Source organism: Sciurus vulgaris, assembly GCF_902686455.1.
Source record: "Sciurus vulgaris genome assembly, chromosome: 11".
Classification (NCBI taxonomy): Eukaryota; Metazoa; Chordata; class Mammalia; order Rodentia; family Sciuridae; genus Sciurus; species Sciurus vulgaris.
In genome coordinates, this window is record NC_136472.1 from 6,147,614 (window position 1) to 6,168,638 (window position 21,025).

A 21,025-nucleotide genomic window follows, 5' to 3' on the forward strand; every position below is an offset into this window, starting at 1 on the left:
GCAAAGCTGCAACAGGAGGCTAGCGGCCCAGGGGGCGCTGGGTGGCAGTTCCCGCGCCACGCACGCACACACACCTGCAGCCACTTCTCTCGGTCTGTGGGGAAATCTTACACACCCACGGCAAGATCTGCGTTCCAAACACTGCAGGGGCTTTCCCCTCTTTTCCCTTCTGAATTTCGATATTTGTGCCTTCTCCAACGTGCGAGGCCTGGCCTTGTTACTGTCAACACGTTTACTTACTGGCTGGGTTATTTAGGTAGGTGCCCACCTCCCACACCACCCCTGCCCGCGGGGGGACTCTGCTCCTGCCACCTCTGCCCCACCCCTCCCTGCTTCCCATGCACATACCCAGCACCCCAGGTGGCACCTCCTCCCCACTCTTTCCAAACCAGACACCAACATGTGTGCCCTGCAAAGGGACATGGGGGGCACTGCACAAGATCTGCAGATAGAGCTGGGGACACTGACACCTCCCAGGTGTGGCCTTCCCCTCCAGGACTGGGATCCCGGCCCTCCTTACTCTCCTGTGCGGAGTTTGTTATTAGTTTGCCTACGGTTCTTATGTATTAGTTCTCAAAACAATCCTGTGCACTGGATCACATACGTTACATATTTAAATACAAACTGTTTTTTTAAAAAAAAACAAAACTAGCATGACTATGGCAGAGACTCTGTGAAATCCCCATGAATTTTAGAATGAAATGAAAATTCAAAGGCACCTGGATAGGGTGGGGACAATGTTCCATCTCCAAGTCAGAAAGTTCTATTCTCCCCTCAGAGGAAACATTTGAAGCAATGGAGACCAAAAGAAACCTGTGCAGTCCCCAAAGGCACAAGTGACAGCAATGTGTGGTCACTCCTCTCCAAATCCAGGTGCAAAATGTCTGCCAAGAACAAAGTTGGGGCATCTTGAAGTGGCTGAAAATATTCACTGCTGTGCAACTAACAAACTTCCCAGCAAAGTCATACCTCAGCTTTCCACAGAACTGTCTTAATTAACGCTTAATTAAGGTGGAAGAAGACAAAACACCAAGCTCACGGCCATGCATTCTGTTCCATGAGGCAGGGGACCAGAGGACCTTTCCTCCTGGAGTTTCCATCCCCTGCGTCTGGCTCACAGTAGCTGCTCAGTGTCTGGCCTCTCCCTCCAGCCCTAGTGAACCCCATGACCACAGCTGCAGACACAGGCTTCGCGTCCTCTCTCGGGCTCTTACCCAAGAAAGATACGCTCAGCTCCATGACACGATTCTGCAGTTGTCTAAATATCATAAATGAGGGGCTCGACGCTTACAGTAGTTTCCTTTCGCTAAGCAGACACTCTGCTTTTTATGGAAAGCCAAGCAGGCTCAAGTGGAGTGGGACTCCAATAATATCTCCCAAGGCCCCGGGAACCCTCCAGCCAACCCCACCTCCCCATCCATCTGCCTCATGACCCACTAAGCCAGGCACACCCCAAATTCTCTCCTGGCCCCCAGCTTTTCCTCAGCCCCTGTCCCATCAGAAGAGACCACATCTCCAACAGACCCCTCCCTGGCCACGTCTGTGCCCCCCTCTAGAAAGCGCTCCCTGGGCTGTACACGGGATTGATGGCGGCCTGGCTGAACTCCACCTGGTCTCCAGGGCCTGGGGGCCTCTGTCCTGTGAGCCTGCAAGGCCCACCCTGCCTCCTCTGCACTTTCCCCACGGAGAGCCTCAGAGTGGGCTCAGGGCCAGCTGCCAGGATGGTCGAGGGCCTCTGACACCGGCCCCACCTGCCCTTCCTGTTCCGGGTTCTGTCATGATCAGGAGCATCGATCCATCCATGTATTCTGTGAGCTGCTGACACTGGCACCTGACATGAATAAAAAGGGTTGTTGCTTCGAGTCCAGGACAGAGGTAGCGGGGTTGGTGCCCGACTGCAACCTACCCCCAAGCACAGCTTGCCTCTCCTCAAACCAAGGCTGTTGGGATGGCAAACACCTTTTCTTAGGACCCCAAGTGTAGAAGAACCCAACCTGGCTGCAGAAGTCAGAAGAGCGTGCAGGAGGAACTTGCAGAATGCCGCAGGCTCTCTCCTTGACCTGGCTAACACAGGGAGTGGGCACGTCCACGGAGCTGCATTCCCAAGGGCTGCTGTGCAGGTCCCTGGCTGCAGAACAAAGCCACCTCTCCAGGCTTCGTCCCTACCACCCTCCTCCAGCCCAGTCACTGGAGAACGCCCTGCTCCCCGTACGCACAACACCCTCCCGCCCAGCCCAGGCACCTCCGGCTCCACTCTGCCCACACTCCCACCTCGGCTCCCTCTGACACCCCCACGCCTGCTGCCCTCAGTGCCCGGTCCCACTCTCTCCAGTGCCAACACTCCCACGCTCCAGCGCACAGCTCACATTCACACTCAAACTCACACGCCCAGAGGGCACGCACAGCCCCAGAGGAAGGCCACAATTAACTCAGAGGTCCCGGCAAGTTTCCCGAGCAGGCACCACATTTGAAAGGTCAGGGAAGCAGGAGAACAGGAAACACACAGGGGACAGGCCTGGGGGCGGAGCAGGAGATAATCAGCGGCACGAGATGAAAAGAAAAGAACCCTGCTGCTTCAGACACCTTCCAGCACAGGAGACAGAGCGGGCTCTGGCCTACAGAAAGCAGAGACACGGGCGGCTGGGTCATTCTGGCCTACCACCAAAGGGCAGGGACAGGGTAGGGAGGACATGCCGGCCCGGTGCTGAGAACAGAGGCATCTCTCCTCAGACCTCTGCTCTGGGCAGAGCTTAGACTCAGCCTCACAATGAAGTGCCCCAGGGCTCTGCTCAGCCACTCCAGAAAGTCCTGGGAGACAAGCAAAGGCCCAGGCCTGGAAATGTGCCCACTGTGTGCCCACCAGGGTGTCGGCTGGGGCTGCTGGCCACCAACTATGTTTCCCACTAGAAGCGGCCCCCACCCTGAGGGCCACAGGCCCAGGGACCTGGGCCCCGTCCAGGACTTAATGTGGGAGCCTAATTCTGACCCAGAGGGTCACTCTAGCCCCAGGCCACCTCTAGGGAAGACCATCAGATTGTCATGGAAGCCCCAGTCCTTGAAGTCCCAGATACCTGTTCTCAACTGAAGTCAGAACCCAGCACCTGGCCCTGGGCCCAAAGCCCACAAGGACAGTGGACCTTCGGGAACAAGCGGGAGAGGAAGCTAGACTTGCTGCAGGCCTCCTGGGCGGGTGCTCAGCCCTCCTGAGCCAGCATGGCCTCACAGTGGCCTGGCTCACCCACTTCTTTAAGGATACAGAACTCCAGGCCCAGCAGCCACCAAAACCCTGCCGAGCACCACTAAGAAGGCGGCGCCAACCCAGCTCCCTGGGACACCACAGCACCGCTCCAGAGGCTGTCCACTCAGACTCCATTATGAGGGACAATCCATAGGGCAACCACGGGGTACCCCAAGAATGAAGAGCCAGAGCTCTAACAGGAGCTAACACAACCCCCGTCACTGCACACCGCCCCAGTGAGGCAGCTCTGAAGAAGCCACGCCAAAGGCAGGTGGCAGGAAGGAACAGAAGTGGCAGGATCAGGGTCAGTTTAGGCACCTGCCCACTCTTTCCAGCGTGTGGAGGATGCCCAGGTACAGGGGACAGCCTGGAGAGTGACCAGCCATTCAAAGGATGAGAAGTCCTGCCGTGAGAAAGCCCAGGTCACTTCTTCCCTCCACTCCGCACCCTACCAGGATTGCCCAGATGTACTGACCACAGAACAGCTCTTTCAGTTTTGACCCCAGGAGCACATTTTGAAAACCACTGGCCCAGAGGCAGACGTGAACCTGAAGGGGCAACAGGAGAGATAGGCGGTGGTGGGGGCAGGGGGCTGAAAGGGTCACCTGGGCACACCAGGGCACGTGGGTCACTTGAGGAGCTGCCCTCTGACCTTGGCCTCGATCTGAACACTCCAGATACAAATAAACCCCCAGGTCACCAGGCTCCACGCAGCCACATCCAGCAAAACTCCAGCAGGCCAAGGAAACAGCGAGCCAGTGCTGGGTACCAGGTCAACCGCCTTTCCCAAGTCCCACCCCTCGCAGAGCCCAGGTTGGTGGGACAGTTACCGAACACCGTGCATCAGGCACTGTCCTGAGAAAGCACTGCAGGGTCCGCCTGGGAGAGTGTCTCCGCCTCAGCACTGAGACCAGGCTCCAGGGGACGGAAGGAAATGACCACCAACTGCCCAGGCACCTCCACTCTCCCGGCCCCGCCCTGCCACACGCCTGTGGACCAAGCGCACAGCACCGGAGCACTGGGACCCCCCAATTAGCGACCCACCGGGGAATGGCATCAGCCGGCCAGGAAGAAGCATGACATTTGATTTACGTCTGCAAATGTGCGCTTTTGCTAATTAGAAGGTTTAGGACAGAGCAGAGCAAAATATGTATTTCGGAGTCCCTGTTGGACTTGCCAGAAACCAGCCCGTTACTAACGTTCTTATTTTCGACAAAATATAGCATTCTGATTACATACCATCTCCATTCCGGCCTTCCAGGCTCCCGGAAGTGGCCCAAGACCACTGGCAAAGGGCAAGAGAAGCCATGCTGGGATGAAGATGCACTTGGGGGCCTCTGGGGTGACTGCTGGGCCACTCCTGGGGCAGGGAAGTCATTTATACTCTCAGGGGGATGGTCACCCCTTCCTCCCACGGCCATGAGACGAGTCTGCACAGGTACCAGGTGGCCACTCAGGCCCATGTGAGTAGAGGACCACCCCACAGACCCCATGAGAGCAGTTTTGACATGGCTACCCCTCTCCAGGCTGTTAAAAGAGGGGGCCAGCTCTGGCTGGCAACGACAGCTTAGCACCAAGCTGATTCCAGAGCAAACAGTCTATCATTCAAATGCCCCTTAAGAGGTGGGCTTGGAGCCACCATCTGCCAACCCCTTGTCCCCACATGAACCCCACAAGTAACTCCACTCTCTCAGCCTCGGTTTCCTCATCTGTATCATGGGGTGGTGATGACCTTGCCCACACGGCAGTGGAGGCATTAAAGAAACTGACCTGACATCTCTTAGACTCTGCCTGGGACACCAGAAATGCACAATAAACATCAGCTACTTTTATCTATTGCATTATTTTTATCTAAGCAGTGTGCATTTACTTAAACACAAGGATTTTCCTTAAACACACACCCTAATAAAGCAGCCCCCAGAGACTGCCCTTCACTCAGACCAGTGTCACAACAACCTAGGTACACGCTCTACTGGGGACTTTTTTTTTTTTTGGTCAATGGACCTCTATTTTTCATTTACCCCTCTATCTGCCATGCTGACAATGGAACCCACACATGCCAGGCAAGTTCTTACCACTGAGCCACAACCTTGGCCCTATCTACAGGGGACTTTCTAGCTGTCCTTTGAAATCAGCCACGGAGGAACTTCTAAGAGTGTGTGCACCCACACCTGTGTATGGCCCCTGCACCCCACCCCTGCAGCCCCACCCCTGCTTATCTCAAGTAAACAAGTGACAGGCTGAGTGGCCAGGTGTGCTGCTTGGCTTGCTGGACTCTGGTGACACACACCAGGTTCTCCCCAGCCCCCCACCAACTCTGCATCTGCTCTGTCCTGCAGCATCTTTGCTTTGTGTCCCCTTGGGCAGGGACCAGCATTAGACACAAGAAAACCAAGCAAAAGGGTCAGTGTCACTGCAGGTAACAAGGATGGCCCCAAGTTCCAGTGTCCACAGGAGCAATGCAGAATTCAGTGCAAGGGCTGGGGTGTGGCTCAGGGGCAGGAGGCCCTGGGTTCCCTGAGGAGGGGCTGGAGGAAGAAGCAGCAGCAGAGTTATTATTATTACTAGTATCATCATTTGGTGCCAAAGCCACTTGGCAAACTCAAGGAGCCAGAACAGAGGTGCAGACCATAGTGGCCCACATGACCCTGTGAATTATCACCATGGGAAAGGAGACAGCCAGCGTCCAAGAGTCATCAGCCCCTGTGGCCAGAGTGGCACAGGCTTGTTTCCAGAGGTGGGAGAAGGTGGGATGGCCCCAGCCCTCCCCCACGGCCACTGGAGAGGGAAGCAGTTCCCATGTGGCCACAAAGATCTCATTGTTCTGCCCTGCAGAGAGGAAACTGGAGAGCTGAGCTCAGAGCGCACTCTGGAATTGGCAGAAGGGAACATGCGGGGAAGGAAACACATTTCAGAAACAAACATACCTTTGTACAGGCTCTTGTTTTCCTTAACTGTTGAAAAAAATAAAAGAAAAAAAGGCTGGAAAAGACAATAATTTATCACCACTCTACAAAATCTATCTGTTGAGCATAACTTGGAGGCTCTGCCTTCAAACAATCTTCCGTGCCTGGAAGACAGTGGCCACGTACAGGTCAAGGCCAGGGCCACATCACCGCTGCCTCGGACCCAACCACAGACGCCACCTGGGGCTTCAGGGACACCTACGTCCCATGCACAGACAACTGGACAGATGAAAACAACTACAGCTGTCACCCTGTTGGGGTGGCATGGCTGTCTTCAGCCCCGGCCTCCTGGCCTCGGCAGCAGCCTCCCGGGATGCGAGCATCCTTTGAGGAACAGCCAGTTCTACATATCAGAAGCTGCCTACCAAGGTCACTGAGGGGCACCAGCTCTGATCATCTCATCTCCTGAGACACCAGGAGTCCAGGACGACAGTCCCAGCTCCCAAGTGGGCCCTTCCCATGGGCCTCCATGGTGGGCGCGCACGGTGCTGGGACTCTGCAGACAGGAACACGGGGATGACACCAAAGACCCTGCAGGGGAACCTGAAGAGAAGCTCCCTTCCCGGGCCTGGCTTGCCTGATGGGCCCCTTGCATCCCACCCTGCCCACCTTCCTGAGTCCTGTCACGTGTCAGCAGCACCAGACCTCACTTAGTCCTCGCAGGATGACTATCATCCCTGTCACAGATGAGGAGACTGAGGCCCAAGGGGGCCAGGTGACCTGCAATGTCACTAGGCTAATCAAGGGATTCCAACAGCCAGGTCTTCCCACAATACTGAAAACTGATTTGTTTGCCCAAAGGGACAACAGAAGGTGAAGGGTCAGACATGGAAGCAACGTACAGACAATGGGGTGGATGTGTCTCCAGAGGTGCCCAGGTAGCCCTCATCTCCCTGGCCAGGACGGCTTGGACAGCTTTGGTGATCTCAAAGCAAACACCCACCTCTGAAGGGGTCACCCATGTCTGGGGCGCCTGCTGTAGGCCCCAGCCGCCAGGGGGGCAGGGATGGGCAGCAGGACCTGGCTAGTCAGGAAGGCTAAGGGAACTGAGCTCCAGCCCAGCCCCACCACCCCGGCACAATGTCGGCCAAGGTCCAGGTTCTGCTAGAACTCGGTGCTCACATCTGCAGGATGGGCCAGGGACAGGCCAAGCTGGATCCCATGCTCCCCAGGACACTCCTGCTCAGGGTGACCACAGGCTTCGGGGTACCTCTGGGGCTCTGCACGTGATGCCTCGGCAGCACACTGGGCACAGGTATGGGGTGGAGGGAGGACCCCCTGCAACCCACGCACGTTCCTGCTCTGAGCCCCACCTGTGACCACCAATGAGGCCAGTCCCCTGCAGTAGAAAAATAATTGCAGCCAGGCCGCAGAGGCAAACAACAGGAACAGAGGGCACCACACTCTCTCGAAAGGGAGGGACCAATGCAGAGGAAGCTGGGGTCCAGGTGGCACAGGAGCCAGGGCCTGCAGCAGGGGAAGGAGAGGAGCATCTTAGCCCTCTCTTCATGTGAGCACCACTGACCCAGGGCCAGCCATGAGGACAGAGCCCCTGCCCGTCGGCACTCACTCTGCTTCCATGCCTGGCACAAGCAGCAAGTCAGCATGCCTCAGTTTGGGACGTGTGACACCCCCAGGCTAGCAGAAAGTTAAGAAGGGCCAAGTGGAGCTGGGGGTGGCTCAGTGTGGCACGCTTGCCTGGCATGTAGGAGGCACCAGGTTCGATTCTCAGCACCACATAAATACAAATAAAATAAAGTTCCCCTGACAACTGAAAAAAAAAGCCTAAGAAGGAGGCTGGCCAGTCCCATCTAGGTTTGGAGCTGGAGGGCCAGCAGCTCAGGGCTTCAGCAAGGATTTGCTCTCATCTGACCGCAGGCAGCGGGGAGCCACAGCAGGCTGTAGCAGAGAGGACGGTAAGCTCCACCTACCACTGTCGAGACTCAGCCTGGCACACGGGCTGCAGAGCGGCCTCCCTTGCTAACCACAGAGTGTCTCCCAGGGGAAAGGCACTGACCATCTGCAACCCATGGCCTCAGAAGCCAAATCAAGCAGGGGTCTTGGTGAAGACCCTGGGGAAACTAGCCAGATGGGGAGGGGAAGGGCAAGCTGGCCAACCAATGCGGGCAAACTAGAAAGGGCCACTGGTTTCAGGAAGCCCACCAGAGGGGAGCCAGTCAGCCACCCATGGCCGACTGGGACTCCGCCTCGCTGGCTCCACACGGTTCCCGGGAAGGTTGTCTGAAGAAGAGCAGCAGCAGGGCAGGGTCTCCCCAGCAGCTTCCCCAAGGACAGAGCCAGAGGATGGCCAGCTCCCGCACACCCCGGCAGAGCAGAGGCCCCCGGACAGTGGGACCCCAGATCCCTACTCCCACTCCCCAGGGCCCCCAGCCCACCCCACCACGGCTCCCACCACAAAATAAATGCCAAGTCCACCTGGGCGAGGACTCAGATCAGTACTGGACAGATCATGTGGGTCCCACAACCCGTCCTGCTACCTTCCAACCAAACCAGTGCACAGAGGTCGCCGAGCAGAGCATGGAAGGTTTCTGGGGAACGACTGTCGGTTGCAGGTGTACCTGAGCCTAGAACCCCCGGGGCCTACCTGCTGGTACAGTTACGGAGGCAACAATAATCGCAGTAGCTAAGGATGAGTGCCCGCGCTGCCACACACCGCTCCCCAGGCCTCCTGACGCGCTGGGGCCGCAGGCGGGGCAGCGTGATGAGTATCCCACCATCTCAGGACATTGAGGCCCAGAGACTGACAGGCTTGTCAGATACCAGGAAGCTGAGCATGCAGCAGGAACATGAGTCAGCAGGACAGGTGGGGGACGGTGCATGCCCCCCAGCTCCCAGGCCAAGGCTGGGCAGACCAGGACCAGGGCTTCCTGCTACCCTCTCAGCTCTTCACATCAAATGTGGGGGAGCAGAGTGTCCTTGGCCCAGGGGTGCCTGAGACAGCAGCCTCTGCTCAGAGGCCAGCACGGACCAGGCCGCTGGACAGATGCACATACCCAGCCACCTGTGCCACAGAAGGGTGGCCTTCTGCAGCATCCGCTGGTGACCACACTGGCTGTAAGTACCGTGAGCAGGCAAGAGAGGCACACGGCCCACCTGTCCTCTTTGCACCTGGGAAGAGCGGGGGTCACCCAACTACATGGGCTCCCTCTCCCCAGAGAAACTCGGGGAATCCGGATGGCAGTGAGCTCCTCACTGACCTTGCTAACTGACCCTCCCAACTACTCCTGCTCTGCTGCCCAAGCTAGAGAAGCCTGGCAAACGCTGACCGGCCTCCCCGCCTGAGACCCCACCCTAAGATCCTGCCCCCAGGAGCCCGGCAGCCCTCACTGTGGTGGGATCAGGGCACTGTCCAAAGGCCAGAGATCCTTAGGCAGGTGGTTTTCTAACAAGATCCCTTAGGTACGCTGTGTGCCCCGAGGTTGGGACAAGTGGGCCTGATGGTCCCACCCTGGGTCACGTCTCCTCCTGGGGAGACGGGGCACCTGGAGGCCTCCGCCAGTCCAGAGGAAACTCCAGGCAGGTCTGCAGCCCCCAGAACAGGACCGTGAGGCGCAGGAGCCCCGTCCACCTGCAAAGCACTGCCCAGGGCTCCTGGATCCTGGAGAAGAGAGCCTTGTGCCCACCCCATGCCACCCCGGCAGCCAGCCCTGCCGCACCCATGGCAGACCTTACCTCGCCCTCCTAGCCCAGGGCCACAAAGGTGCTCTGGCACCAAGGGGGTTTCAACACTGCACAGGCCCAGCGGAAACTGCCCCGTAAGGCAGTGTCAGGAGCCCACAGGCCCTGCCTGCCCAAGCCTCCCTGGCATGGCTCTCCTCATCCCAGTCCATTGGGTCCCCGGGGACCCTGGCACAAGCCCTGTGACATCCAGACTGTTGCCAGAGGTTCCAGCCCCAGCCGTGTGGTCACCAGTCTGCATGGAAACACAGGTTACAGACCCGAGTCACCCACACGTGCAGCCTCTCAGCTCTGAGGCGGCAGAAACAGGTAACGCCACCAAAGCCAGCACACACCCCACGGCCACATGTGCTGGCCACCAGCAGACCCAGCTCTGCTTCCTTGGCAGGGCAGCAAGGTAGCAGGTGAGGCCCAGGGCTGCAGAGGCCACGGCAGTGCAAGTGTCCTGAAGGAGTGGCTGAGGCAGGGCCGCCTCCCAGACACCAGCCCGCAGCAAAGGCGCACGGCCCTGAGCAGTGACATGAGACCAGAGCGGGTGCACAGGCGCCTAAATCCCCCCACTAAAAACGTCCCCCACTCAGCCACCTACTCTGTAGTTTTAACTCATAAGCACCAATTTTTTTCAGCTTAAAAATTCATGGTTCATTTTATTTTTCCACAATTAAAAATGCTCACATAAAAGTTTGAGGGTTTTTTGGTTTTTTGTTTTTTTTTTTTTAATGATAAAAGTGTGGAATGAAGGACGCAGGCGTTGAGTTCCATTGTGACATTTTGGGGTCTTGTGCTACACAATGTCAATCACCCAAATACAGGACTTCAGGGTCAAGGCCACTGGGAGGGCACTGGGCTCACAGTGAAACAGCTGGTCACTGCAGGCCCTGAGTCCAGCACACAGAAGCACGGGCTCTTACTGCAGGGAAGGGGGTCTCCACACTGGCCATGGGAGCCTCTGCCACATAGCAGGACAGGTGTGTCAGTCTGGGAAACACAGCTGAGCTGGACATGGGGAGCGTGGGAGGCTGCCCAATGGGGCCAGTGCAGGCAAAGTTGATCCGATCTGCTCCCAGTCACCCAGACACCCACCCAGATACTGTGCCAGAGGCAGAAGATGGCGTGAAGACTGCCCCTAGTCCCTAGGCCCTCCCAGGGCAGGCAGACCACAGAATGTTCTGGACTCTGCAGAGAGAATCTGACTGGAGGATGGGAAAGGCCAGCCTGGCCAAAAAGACCCAACTTTGGATGTTAGAGAATTGGTATCATTTCTTGAGAAAGGGAAGAATGCTGTGAAAACTAGTTCTAGAAAATTAATTCTGGCCAGAGTATAAGATAAACAGACATGGAGAAGGTTCAGGAAAGCAAGAAGACCAACTAAATCTGATGTCATCCACTCCAAATCTTGTCATTCACTAAACATGAAATGTGAGGCCTATGGGTGAAACTCAGAACCCAGGGGGTCCAGGCTTGGAGAGGGGCAGAAATGAAGTCAACTCCGAAGTTCCCACTTGAGCAAGGCGAGCAGGGCCACACCCGCCCCCTCCCCATCCAGCGGGGCTAGGGTTGAGGCTCGGTGATAAAGTGCTTGCCTCGCATGAGTGAGGCACTGGGCTCAATTCTCAGCACTGCATATAAACAAATGAATAAAATAAAGTTCTATCAACATCCAAGAAAGAAAACTAAAAAAGAAACTAAGTTTGGCTGGAGGAAGGTGGAAGAACGGCTTCACCCACAGAAGCAAGCTCTAAAACCCCTCCCGCTCTAAAACCACCTGGCCCCAGTGAGCTCACTGAATTTCAGCTCTGTCACAGAGACCGCCTGCCCTTCCCAGGGGATCCAAGGTGGCAGCAGCTGCCTGGAGAGGGGACCAAGACTGGAGGGCACCCAGGCTGGTGAGTTCTGGCCAGGGCCACACACTCAGGCAGCTGTTAATGCCCATTGAGCAATTTCCTGAGAGCTCTGCCAGGCAGGTACCGCCTCCTGATCTGGGCTAATAGGGGGGTGCAGCCCAGGGAAGGAACTAAAGGTGCTCACATTGTATTCTGGAACGAGCTAGGGAGGAGAGCAATAATTTACTCAGTAATTATATCTGCCTTCGGGCTAAGGCTGAAATTAGTTTGCACGGGGGCCAGTTCCTGAGCAGGCTAAGCAGGGCTGTGGCAGGGGCCTCTCTGGCTCCCCGGCAGCTGGAAAGCGTGCAGAGCCCAAGAGAAACCACCACCGTCAAGACCAGCTCGTATGCAGGTGGCAGATGAACTGATGTCCACAGCCAGGAACTGGCTCGCTAGCGGAAACCACTTGAAACCCAGCCCTCAGACACCTGGCGGAGGTCACCATTGGCCCCAGAGCAAAGATCAAAAGACAGATCCTGACAGGCTGACTCTTCAGTTTCTCATGAAAGAGAAAATATGCAAAGAGTCAATGCAGTTTTTGAAAAGAACAATGAAGAAGAAGTTTGCACAAGATCTCAAAATACATTCTAATGGTACAGAGGGTAAAACTGGACAGAAAGAAACAGGCAAGGAGACAGGAGGGTCCAGGACCTGCAGCCAGGTACCTGGGGCACCCCACACAAAAGGTGGCATTTTGAATGAATGGGGACAGATGGGGCCATTCCATCGAGGTGCTGGGCAATTCCCTATCCAATGGCTTGATCCCTACCTCACACCATACACGAAATCAGCCAGCATTGACATGTGAACATAAAACATAAAGTAATAATAATGGTAGCAGTAGTAGTCCTAGAAGAAAATAAAGAGGCATGGATCAATAATCTGGGTACAGAGTAATAATACATGCAAGCCAGTCATAAAGGACACGATTTTAAGAGTTTTGATTATATGAAACTTTTTAATATCTTTATAATAGGTCACCGGAAAAAAAGATTAAGGACTAGCTATAGACCAGAAGGAAAACCTGGAACAAATATAGCAAAGAATTAATGTCCTCACTAAATAAAAAGTTCTTACAGATCAATAAGAAAAAGATAAACTCAACAGAAACATAGACCAAGGATGAGAGTAGGCAATTTGCAAAAAAATAAATACAAATGGCCTTGGTAATGAGGCAAGTGCAAATCAAAATGTTAAAATTTTAAACCAAACTGATGCTAATTAAAAAAAAAAAAAAATCTGCCAGCATGGGAGAGGACACAGTAAGGCCTATATTTTCATTGATGCGTCTTCTGGTATAAATTGGTGCAGCCTTTTTGAAAGAATGTGTCAGTCTTGAAAAAAAAAATCCTAAATGGATACACTTTGACAAAGAATATATCCTACAAAAACGTCAGTCTGCACCAGCAAGGGTGCTCCCTGCCTCGCCCTGACACAGCAAGGAAGCCTGAGGCACTCACCACCCTCCATGGGGTACCACAGGATAGGGGCCCCTGCACCAGAAAACACCACTTGGCTTTCAACAAGAACAAAGAGAAGTAAGGTCACGGAGAATGTTTAGAACACACTAGCAAGCGGGAGTGACTACATTTACGTAAAACCGAGTGCACATTCAAAACAGCACGGCACGCTGAGGACACCACAGGTCTGCTCACCTCTAAGGGGAGAAAGAAAGCAGGCAATAGGCACGCACGCTTGTCTCCACAGAAAGAGGCCTTATACATGGCTTATACATGTAACCACATATGATCATGTTAACGTCTACGTGTTCTCATGTATGTATGTCTTGCATTTTAAAAATACGAGGCAGGAGGATAACAGGTTTGAAGGCAGCCTCAGCCATTTAGTAAGGCTCTAAGCAACTGAGCAAGACCCTGTCTCAAAATAAATAGTAAAAAGGGCTCAGTGGTTAAGCCTCCCTGGGTTCAATTCCTCATTAAAAAAAAAAAGTGTATTTGTAAAACAAAGTGGCCAAAAAGCACAAGCAAAGATGCTCAGCCTCACGAAGGAAGCACAGACCCAAACCACAGTACACTGCACCAAACACTACGGTGGCCAGGATGGTACTAAAATGTGGCAAACAGGGGCCAGAGTTGTGGCTCAGTGGTAGAGCACTTGCCTGGCATGTGTGAGGCCCTGGGTTCAATCCTCAGCACCACATACAAATAAATGAATAAAATAAAGCTCCATCAACATCTAAAAAAAATATTTTTTAAAAAAATGGCAAATAGCAAGCACTGCCCAGACTGGAGGAACCAGGGCTCCCACGCAGGGTTGGGCAGCTCCTGGAACAGCCAACACGGAATTCCCATGGGGCTCAGCAGCTCCGCTTCTGGGTGCACCCAGAAGAGGAAGCAGTGAGGCGAGCAGGCTCTTGCACGCTGTGGCCACAGCAGCAGCACTCACCATAGCTGGGGCAGAAACGACGGAGGGCAAGGGACAAACGGATGTGCCACACGTGGTGCAGCCTCACAATGGAGTATCATTCAGCCTTGAAAAAGGAAACCCCAACACCTGCTGCCGCTCAGACAAGGCTCTAAAATGCTGCCGAATGTCCGTGCTCGAACCTAGGTAAACGAGCCAGGCAGGCGTGTGGTCCCACCGACAGGAGGGACCGCACCAGGCAAATCACAGCGATGGGAAGCAGAACGGAGTTGCCAGGGGTCTGGGGGCAGGAGATGGAGAGCGACTGCCTGGTGGGCATGAGGCTTCCGTTTGGGGTGATGGAAAAAACCCGAAAAGAGTGGTGACCCCAGGACACTGAGAATGCCCATGTGCCACTGAACTGCACACCGAAAAATGGTCAAAAAGGCCACTTTCATGTTGTATTTCTGAGATTTCGAGAGTAGTTCTACTGAAGGTGCATCCGTCAAGGGGCTGGGGCTGCGGCTCAGCAGCAGTGCGTGTGCCGAGGGGCCCAGATCCCATCGCCACCAACACCTGGACGTGTCTCAGGCGGGGAAGGGAGGGCAAACTCGCAGGACAGCGGGCTTCCCCAGAGCCTGAAAACCACCTGGCAGCGCCCCCGCTGGGAATTCCAGCTGCCTGGCACCATGGGAAACGCCGGAGCGAGACCTGCCCCTCCAGGAGCCCGCGGCAGGCGGGCCTGTGCCAGGGCAGGCAGGAGAGGGTCGCGGGCATCGTTCCAGGCCTCGGCACCGGGGACCACTTCCAGCATGGCGCTAGGCGGACCCCATGTGGCCAAGCACCCAGAAACCCAGCGACGGTGCAGCACGGGCAGCCAGCCAGGCAGCCCCGGAGGCCCCTTGGCGAGCAGCACGGCGCGGCTGCAGGAGCAGAGGTCAAGGGAGACCACACAGCCAGGCTGGACGGACCCTCGGCGCTCACATAGCCACGTGCTGCACAGGAGCTGCCGTGAGGTGCGCCAGTCACGGGGCAGCGGTGGCAGGACCTGCACCAGAGGGCCACCCAGCCTCAGTCCCACTGGGCCACTCTGACCACCAACAGAGGCCTGGGGTGGGACTTCAGCGCTGGCTGGGCCCCCCCGGCAGCAGGCACAGTGTGGCCACAGGACTCGGGTGCAGGGACTCGGGGTGCAGTCCTGGCTCGCCCACAGGCTGTGGGGATGGGGGTACCGTGGGAGGGCAGAGCTCAGGCCCAGGCCAGCTGTGCAGGCCACCCCTCACCCAGGACAGCCCCCTGGAGGCTGCCTGTCTCTGTGTCCCCGGTCCCAGGAAGAGGACAAGTTCTGCAGGACAGCCCAGGTGCTGGTGGGGACCCAGGTGCTGGAACTTCAGAGACAGGCTGGAACCAGAGGACTGGGAGGTGACAAGCCAGACCTGAGACAGGAGGGTCCCAGAGGAGCCAGGCAGCCTTGGGGACCCAGGAACAGAGCAAGAGCGGCCGGGCCATGGAGGACAGCAGAAGGGGTGCCTCCTAGGGGACATCCCATCCCAAACGGTCCAGAGTCCTCAGGCTGTGAGGGAAGAGACCCATACGACCTCAGGTCTGAGACAGCCTCGCAGACTGGGGTCAACTGGCTGTTTTACTAATATGGACACTGGGGTACTCCCTGGGGTCCTCGGGGGAGATGGTGGTGGAGCACCAGGCCCGTGGGGGCCCCATGGCTCCTGTGGTGACAGGCACAGCTCTGTGCGCCCCACCCTTGCCAGGCAACTGCCTGGGAGAGGAGCCACCCCTGAATTCTTCAGGGGACACCTGGGACACCCGGAAGTTAAGGCCTCTCTCCTCCCTGGGTGAACCGTTTGCCCCCTCCCAGTTTGCATCGTGGCAAACTGACAGCAAATGCCAGGAGGCGGCGGCACAGCAGGATGAGCAGGGCACCAGGCCAGACCTGGAGCCAAAGACGAGCTCTCGGGGCTCAGCAACAGGCAGGAACCACGGTGCACCTGCCACCGGGGCCAGGGTGGCCTCATCCACACAGGGGTACGGGGACCTCCAGCTCCTGCCCAGAGAGCAGGCCCCACTCACCCAGAGGACATCCGGCTCTGCCCCTGGCATGCAGCTCCAGCCACCCGTGGGGGGCCAACCCTTCCCAGCTCAGACCCCCAAACACCTTGACCCTCCACCGGGTCCCCACCTGGACGAGGGCACTGGGGACTCTGGCTCCCCATCATGCTCTCAGGGCCCCTTTCAAAGGAAACCCAGACACAGGACAGGCTCTCTTTCCCATGGTGGCCTGTGAGAGAAGGGGCCTACGTCCCCACCCCCAGCACCCACTCACTGAACCCCAACTCTGCGGAGGAGGGAAGTAGGGCCGAGCGCAGACAGTGGCTCTCCAGGGCCAAGGAGCAGGCGGCGAGCAGGCCTGCCCACGGGGGCTGCAGCCACAGCTGCCTCCACCCATCAGGCTGGGCTCCTGCTGCCCCGGGACACCCCACAGGGCGGCTGGCTCAGAGCCCACAGGCCACTGAACAACGTGTGAAGAGGGCGGAGACGCGGAGCCAGCCACCTCCACTGCCCAGGGCCGCCCTGCCACACGCCCCCTTTTGAGTGTGCACTAAGTGACGGCCCTGGGGCCTCCCTCACCGGGTCCAGCTTCTTGGGGTTTCCAAGAAACGAGGCCGAGTACTCCTCACACCCTCCCAGTGCTCCTCAGGGCCCAGGCACCAGGGTCCTCCTCCTCCTCAGGGGCCAGCACTGGCTCTCCAGCTTGTTCCCGCGGCCCGTCACATCTCTGAATCTCAGCAGGAGGATCCTGCCCCTGTCCTACTCCACTAAGGCGCCCGTCCCCAGTTCATGCTGCTGCTAGAAACACCAAGATCAATTCAGCCAAGAGATGAGGAATAAGCAAAACGTAGTCTGCCCATAGGACAGAATATTATTCAGCCATCAAAAGGAATGAAATACCAATGCAGGCCACAGAACACTGTGCTAAATAAAGAAGTCAGACACAAAACCATGTGCAGCAGGATCCATTTATGGAGAATGCAGCGGGGCTCCACGGTGTGCACCTATAGTCTCAGCTACTCTGGGAGGTTGAGGCAGTAGGATCACTTGAACCCAGGAGTTTAAGACTAGCCTGGATGGCACAGTGGGAACCCATCTCAAAAAAAAATAAAAAATAAAAAATAAATATATATATATACACACATATATACATATACATATACACAGATGCATATATATTGAATTATCCAGAACAGGCAAATGCACAGACAGAATGCTGAAGGGCTGCAGAGGGCTATAGAAAACCATGGTATAATGGGTACGGGGTTTTCTTTTGGGGTGATGGAAATAGAACCTAACGGAAATGATGATTATAAATGCTGTGAATTTGCCAAATGATGGAATTGTACACATGGAAATGGTTAATTTCATATTACGTAAGTTTCATCTCAATTTTATAGATATCAGTTCCACTCCTCACTTAGACTGGCCCCAACTCCAGCTGCATCTTCGCACTGAGTCACACCCAGTCCACTGCGTGAGCTGACTCTTCACCAGGCCCCGGAGCGGTGGACCCTGGCAGGATGCACTGGGGGAGGGCCCAAGCTCCCATACTGAGGGTCAGCTCCTGTTTCTAGGCCCACGTGACCCAGGGAGAGCCCAGGAAGGACCAGTCTCCCAGGTTACAGAGAGAAAACCAAGGCATGCAGAGGTGGACCAGCTGCCCAAGCTTCTACCAGGGCAAAGGCAAGGCTAGAACGAGATGCTAGGCACCAGGACTGTCCACACTGCCTACTTCCTGAACCCCCTACAGGTGCTGCAGCAACTAGTCAGTCAGTGGCCTGATATCCAAGGCTGCACACAGAAGAAAAATCCAGATTGTCCTAATGGCCTCTGGACCTTCCAGAAAGACCACGGACCCCGTCACACAACTGAAGTTGCTGCCACCACCATCCCTCACCTGGGCCAGGGGTGGCACCAAGAGTCCCACACAGCACTAACGCTCCCCACCACCTGGGAGAGGAGGCGCCCAGGTAAGGCTACTAGACACAGAGAGGTTAAGTAAGCCACCCAAGTCAAACAGCACCTGAGCATGTGATCCCAGGCTGGCCTGATCCCAGAACCCCCTCCTCTCGCCAGCCCTGGCAGCCCCTGGACAAGGCAGAGATGGCCAGCCCTCACCTGACTGCACCCCACTCCACCCCCATGTGTGAATTCTGCTGAATGCCTGAGCAGTGATACACTGTAGCCAAAATTAAACTGGTTCTAAGTATGATGGGAACCCTGAGGGAGACTCCCCAGAGAAGCGGGTACACATGCGCATCGTTCAGCTTCACCAGGTAATTTCTTGGACCAGAGGGTGCAAGGCTCAGGGCCCCTGCTTTGGAGGAAACTCCGCACAGCATTTAGTTACCAACACCTGCCCGTCCTGCTGGTGGTGGGCGACAGTGAGCATCTGTAGAAACCTGAACAAGTGCTGTGGCCCAGGGGAGGGAGGCCCGGGCTGCAGAGCGGGGAACGCCGCTGGCCCCGCACAGGGCCCACTAGAACAAAGCACTTCCGTGGGCTCACAGCTTCGGACTGCAACAGGAAACAATCGGGAAAAATAATTAGGTGTCGACTTGCTGCCTTCGCTCCAGGCCTCACGGAGCACACAGAGAATCAGGCACAGCCAGGGGGAACAGTCAAGATGGTGCCACACAAGATTCGCCTGTCCCTTCCATCTGAGGGCTGATGACTACTTAGCTGGCGTCCCCAGGCCTGGCTTCCTAATGTTAAAACCATCAACTCTACTTTGTGCCTCACATACAACTGAACTCCACAGATGTGATTCTTTCTCCTTTGGGTGTCAGATCACACGCCCACCGGCTTTCGGTCCTGGTAACATCACCCCAAAACGCACAGGAAATCCAAAACTGCAATGAGGTGAAAAGCACGCAGCCGGCTTAGAAACCCCACCTTTAAAACAAACAGCTTCCCAAAGAACCCCTTCTGCCGCTGTGACCCAGGCATTTCCGGAAAGAAAAGGAGCAGCGCTGGCCTGAGCTATCCAGAGCATCATTGTTTTGGCTTCACCTTGTTTTGCTAGCACCAGACCGGGCCCAAAAATGTAAACACCATTCCCAGGAAGGAGAAATTCGGGGTGCGACTCCCAGGGAACTCCAGGCTTGCTCTGGGAACCAGGCCGGCTGGAGCAAACTAGTGCCCAGCTCTCCCTGCTCCTGGCCACCCCCCAAACCTCCATGGAGGGGCTGCCGCACAGGGCATGTGAGCACAGATTTAGAGCCAGCCCCTGCAGTGGCCACACTGGAAATATTCAGAGACAGCTGTTGGCCTCGATGAAGCCCAGACAAAGAGACCTGAGGCTCCCCCCACAACCCTAAACCGCCACCAGCAGAACCCCAGGTGTGCACAGGCACTTTCTGGCTGTGTTCACTTGGACAGCCACATTCCAGAAAAACAAAACATGCACATGAATTAGAATGATTTAGGTAGCAAAAGGCTTGCTTCAAAAACCACATGGCAATCTCCAAATTAAAAGAACATGTGTAGCCTTTCCAACTGCTTAGGTTTCCCAAATCCTCCCGACCTCAACTCCACCCCTCGGGACACGCCAAAAGTGAGAGACAGTTCCCCAGCCTGCCACCTCGCCCACCAGTGGGGACAACTGAGGCAGGGGCACACCTCCCCACACCCCCGCACTCTGGGACCACGTCACCCCACGCAGCCAGCCCTGGGGCTGGGCACCGTTTACCACCATTTGGGGCCCCGGTGGCCAGATGGGTCATTCGGGTAGTGTGGGCACCTGGCAGGTGTCATTCCATTTGGAAACCGACAGCCACGAGGTTCAAAAGGGCAGCCGCCCCGCGCCAGGGCTCCGAACTTTCTCGCAGCAACTTAAATCCGTCCTCGGAGCTGGCAGGCCGCGCGGCCGCTGGAAGCAGGCTCCCGACAGAGTTCCCCGAGCAGTTCCCGACAGGCCAGGCCCGCCTCGCGGCCGAAAGTCCCGGCGCTGCGCCCGCCCCGGCCACCCGCTCCCCGCACCGCCGCGCTGCCCCGCGGCCCCAGTGCCCGCGGGCGCCTTCCGAGCGCGCCCGGGCCGCGGGCAGGTGAGGACCCGCCCGCGCCGCACCTGGCGGCTGGCGGGCTCGGTGCCCACCCGCGCCCCGCTCGCCGGCCCGGGACGCCGCGTCCCCGGGGAGGGCCCGGGAGGTCCAGACAAAGGGCCCGCGCGCGGCCCGGGGCGGAGGGGTTCGCGGCGCGCGCCCCAACTCGCCCCCAACTCGCCAAGTCGCTTCCGCGGCGGCGGCGCGCGCCCGCGCACTTGGCCGCCGGGGCGCCCGGGCCATTGTCCGCGCGGCCCGCGCCCGCCGCCCCCCGCGCGGCGCGCCCCCCTACCCGCGGCGGGGGCCAGGCTGCAGCACAGCGCCAGCAGCAGCAGCGGCGGCGGCGGCGGCCGGGGCGGCGCCGCGTCCATGTTGTCCGGCGGCCGGACGGGCCCGCGCGCGCTCACTCGGGCTCCATGGCGCGGCGGCGGCGGCTCCTCGCGCGGCTCCCGGCGCCTCCCGCCTCCCCCTCGGGCGCCGCGGACCAGGACGGCGGGGGAGGAGGGAGCAGGGCGCGCGGGAGCGGAAGCCGCGCCGGTCTCCGCCCCCCGCCGCCGCCGCCCGCGCCCCCCGCGCCGGCCGCGCCCTCCCGCGGGCGCCCCCCGGAGCCTCCCGGGCCAGACGCCGCGCCGCCCGCCGCGCCGCCCCCGCCCGCGCCCCCGCCCCGCGCCGCCCCGCAGGCCGGCCGCCCGGCGTTCTCCCGCCAGGCCTGGCGGGTCCCGGAAGCAGGTGTGTCACCTGTAGAGCCACCGCGAGTTC

General features: G+C 57.4%; 1 protein-coding gene across 1 annotated transcript in view; it reads right to left on the minus strand.

Moving 5' to 3' along the window:
• LRP5 (LDL receptor related protein 5) overlaps positions 1–20,773 on the minus strand; it is a 94,715-nt gene extending 73,942 nt beyond the window's left edge. The window contains exon 1 of the mRNA XM_079103196.1: positions 20,559–20,773. Within this exon, the coding sequence (XP_078959322.1) occupies positions 20,559–20,637 (79 nt within the window). The 5' untranslated portion in view covers positions 20,638–20,773. The remainder of the gene's footprint in view (positions 1–20,558) is intronic.
• Between the last annotated feature and the right edge of the window lie 252 nt (positions 20,774–21,025).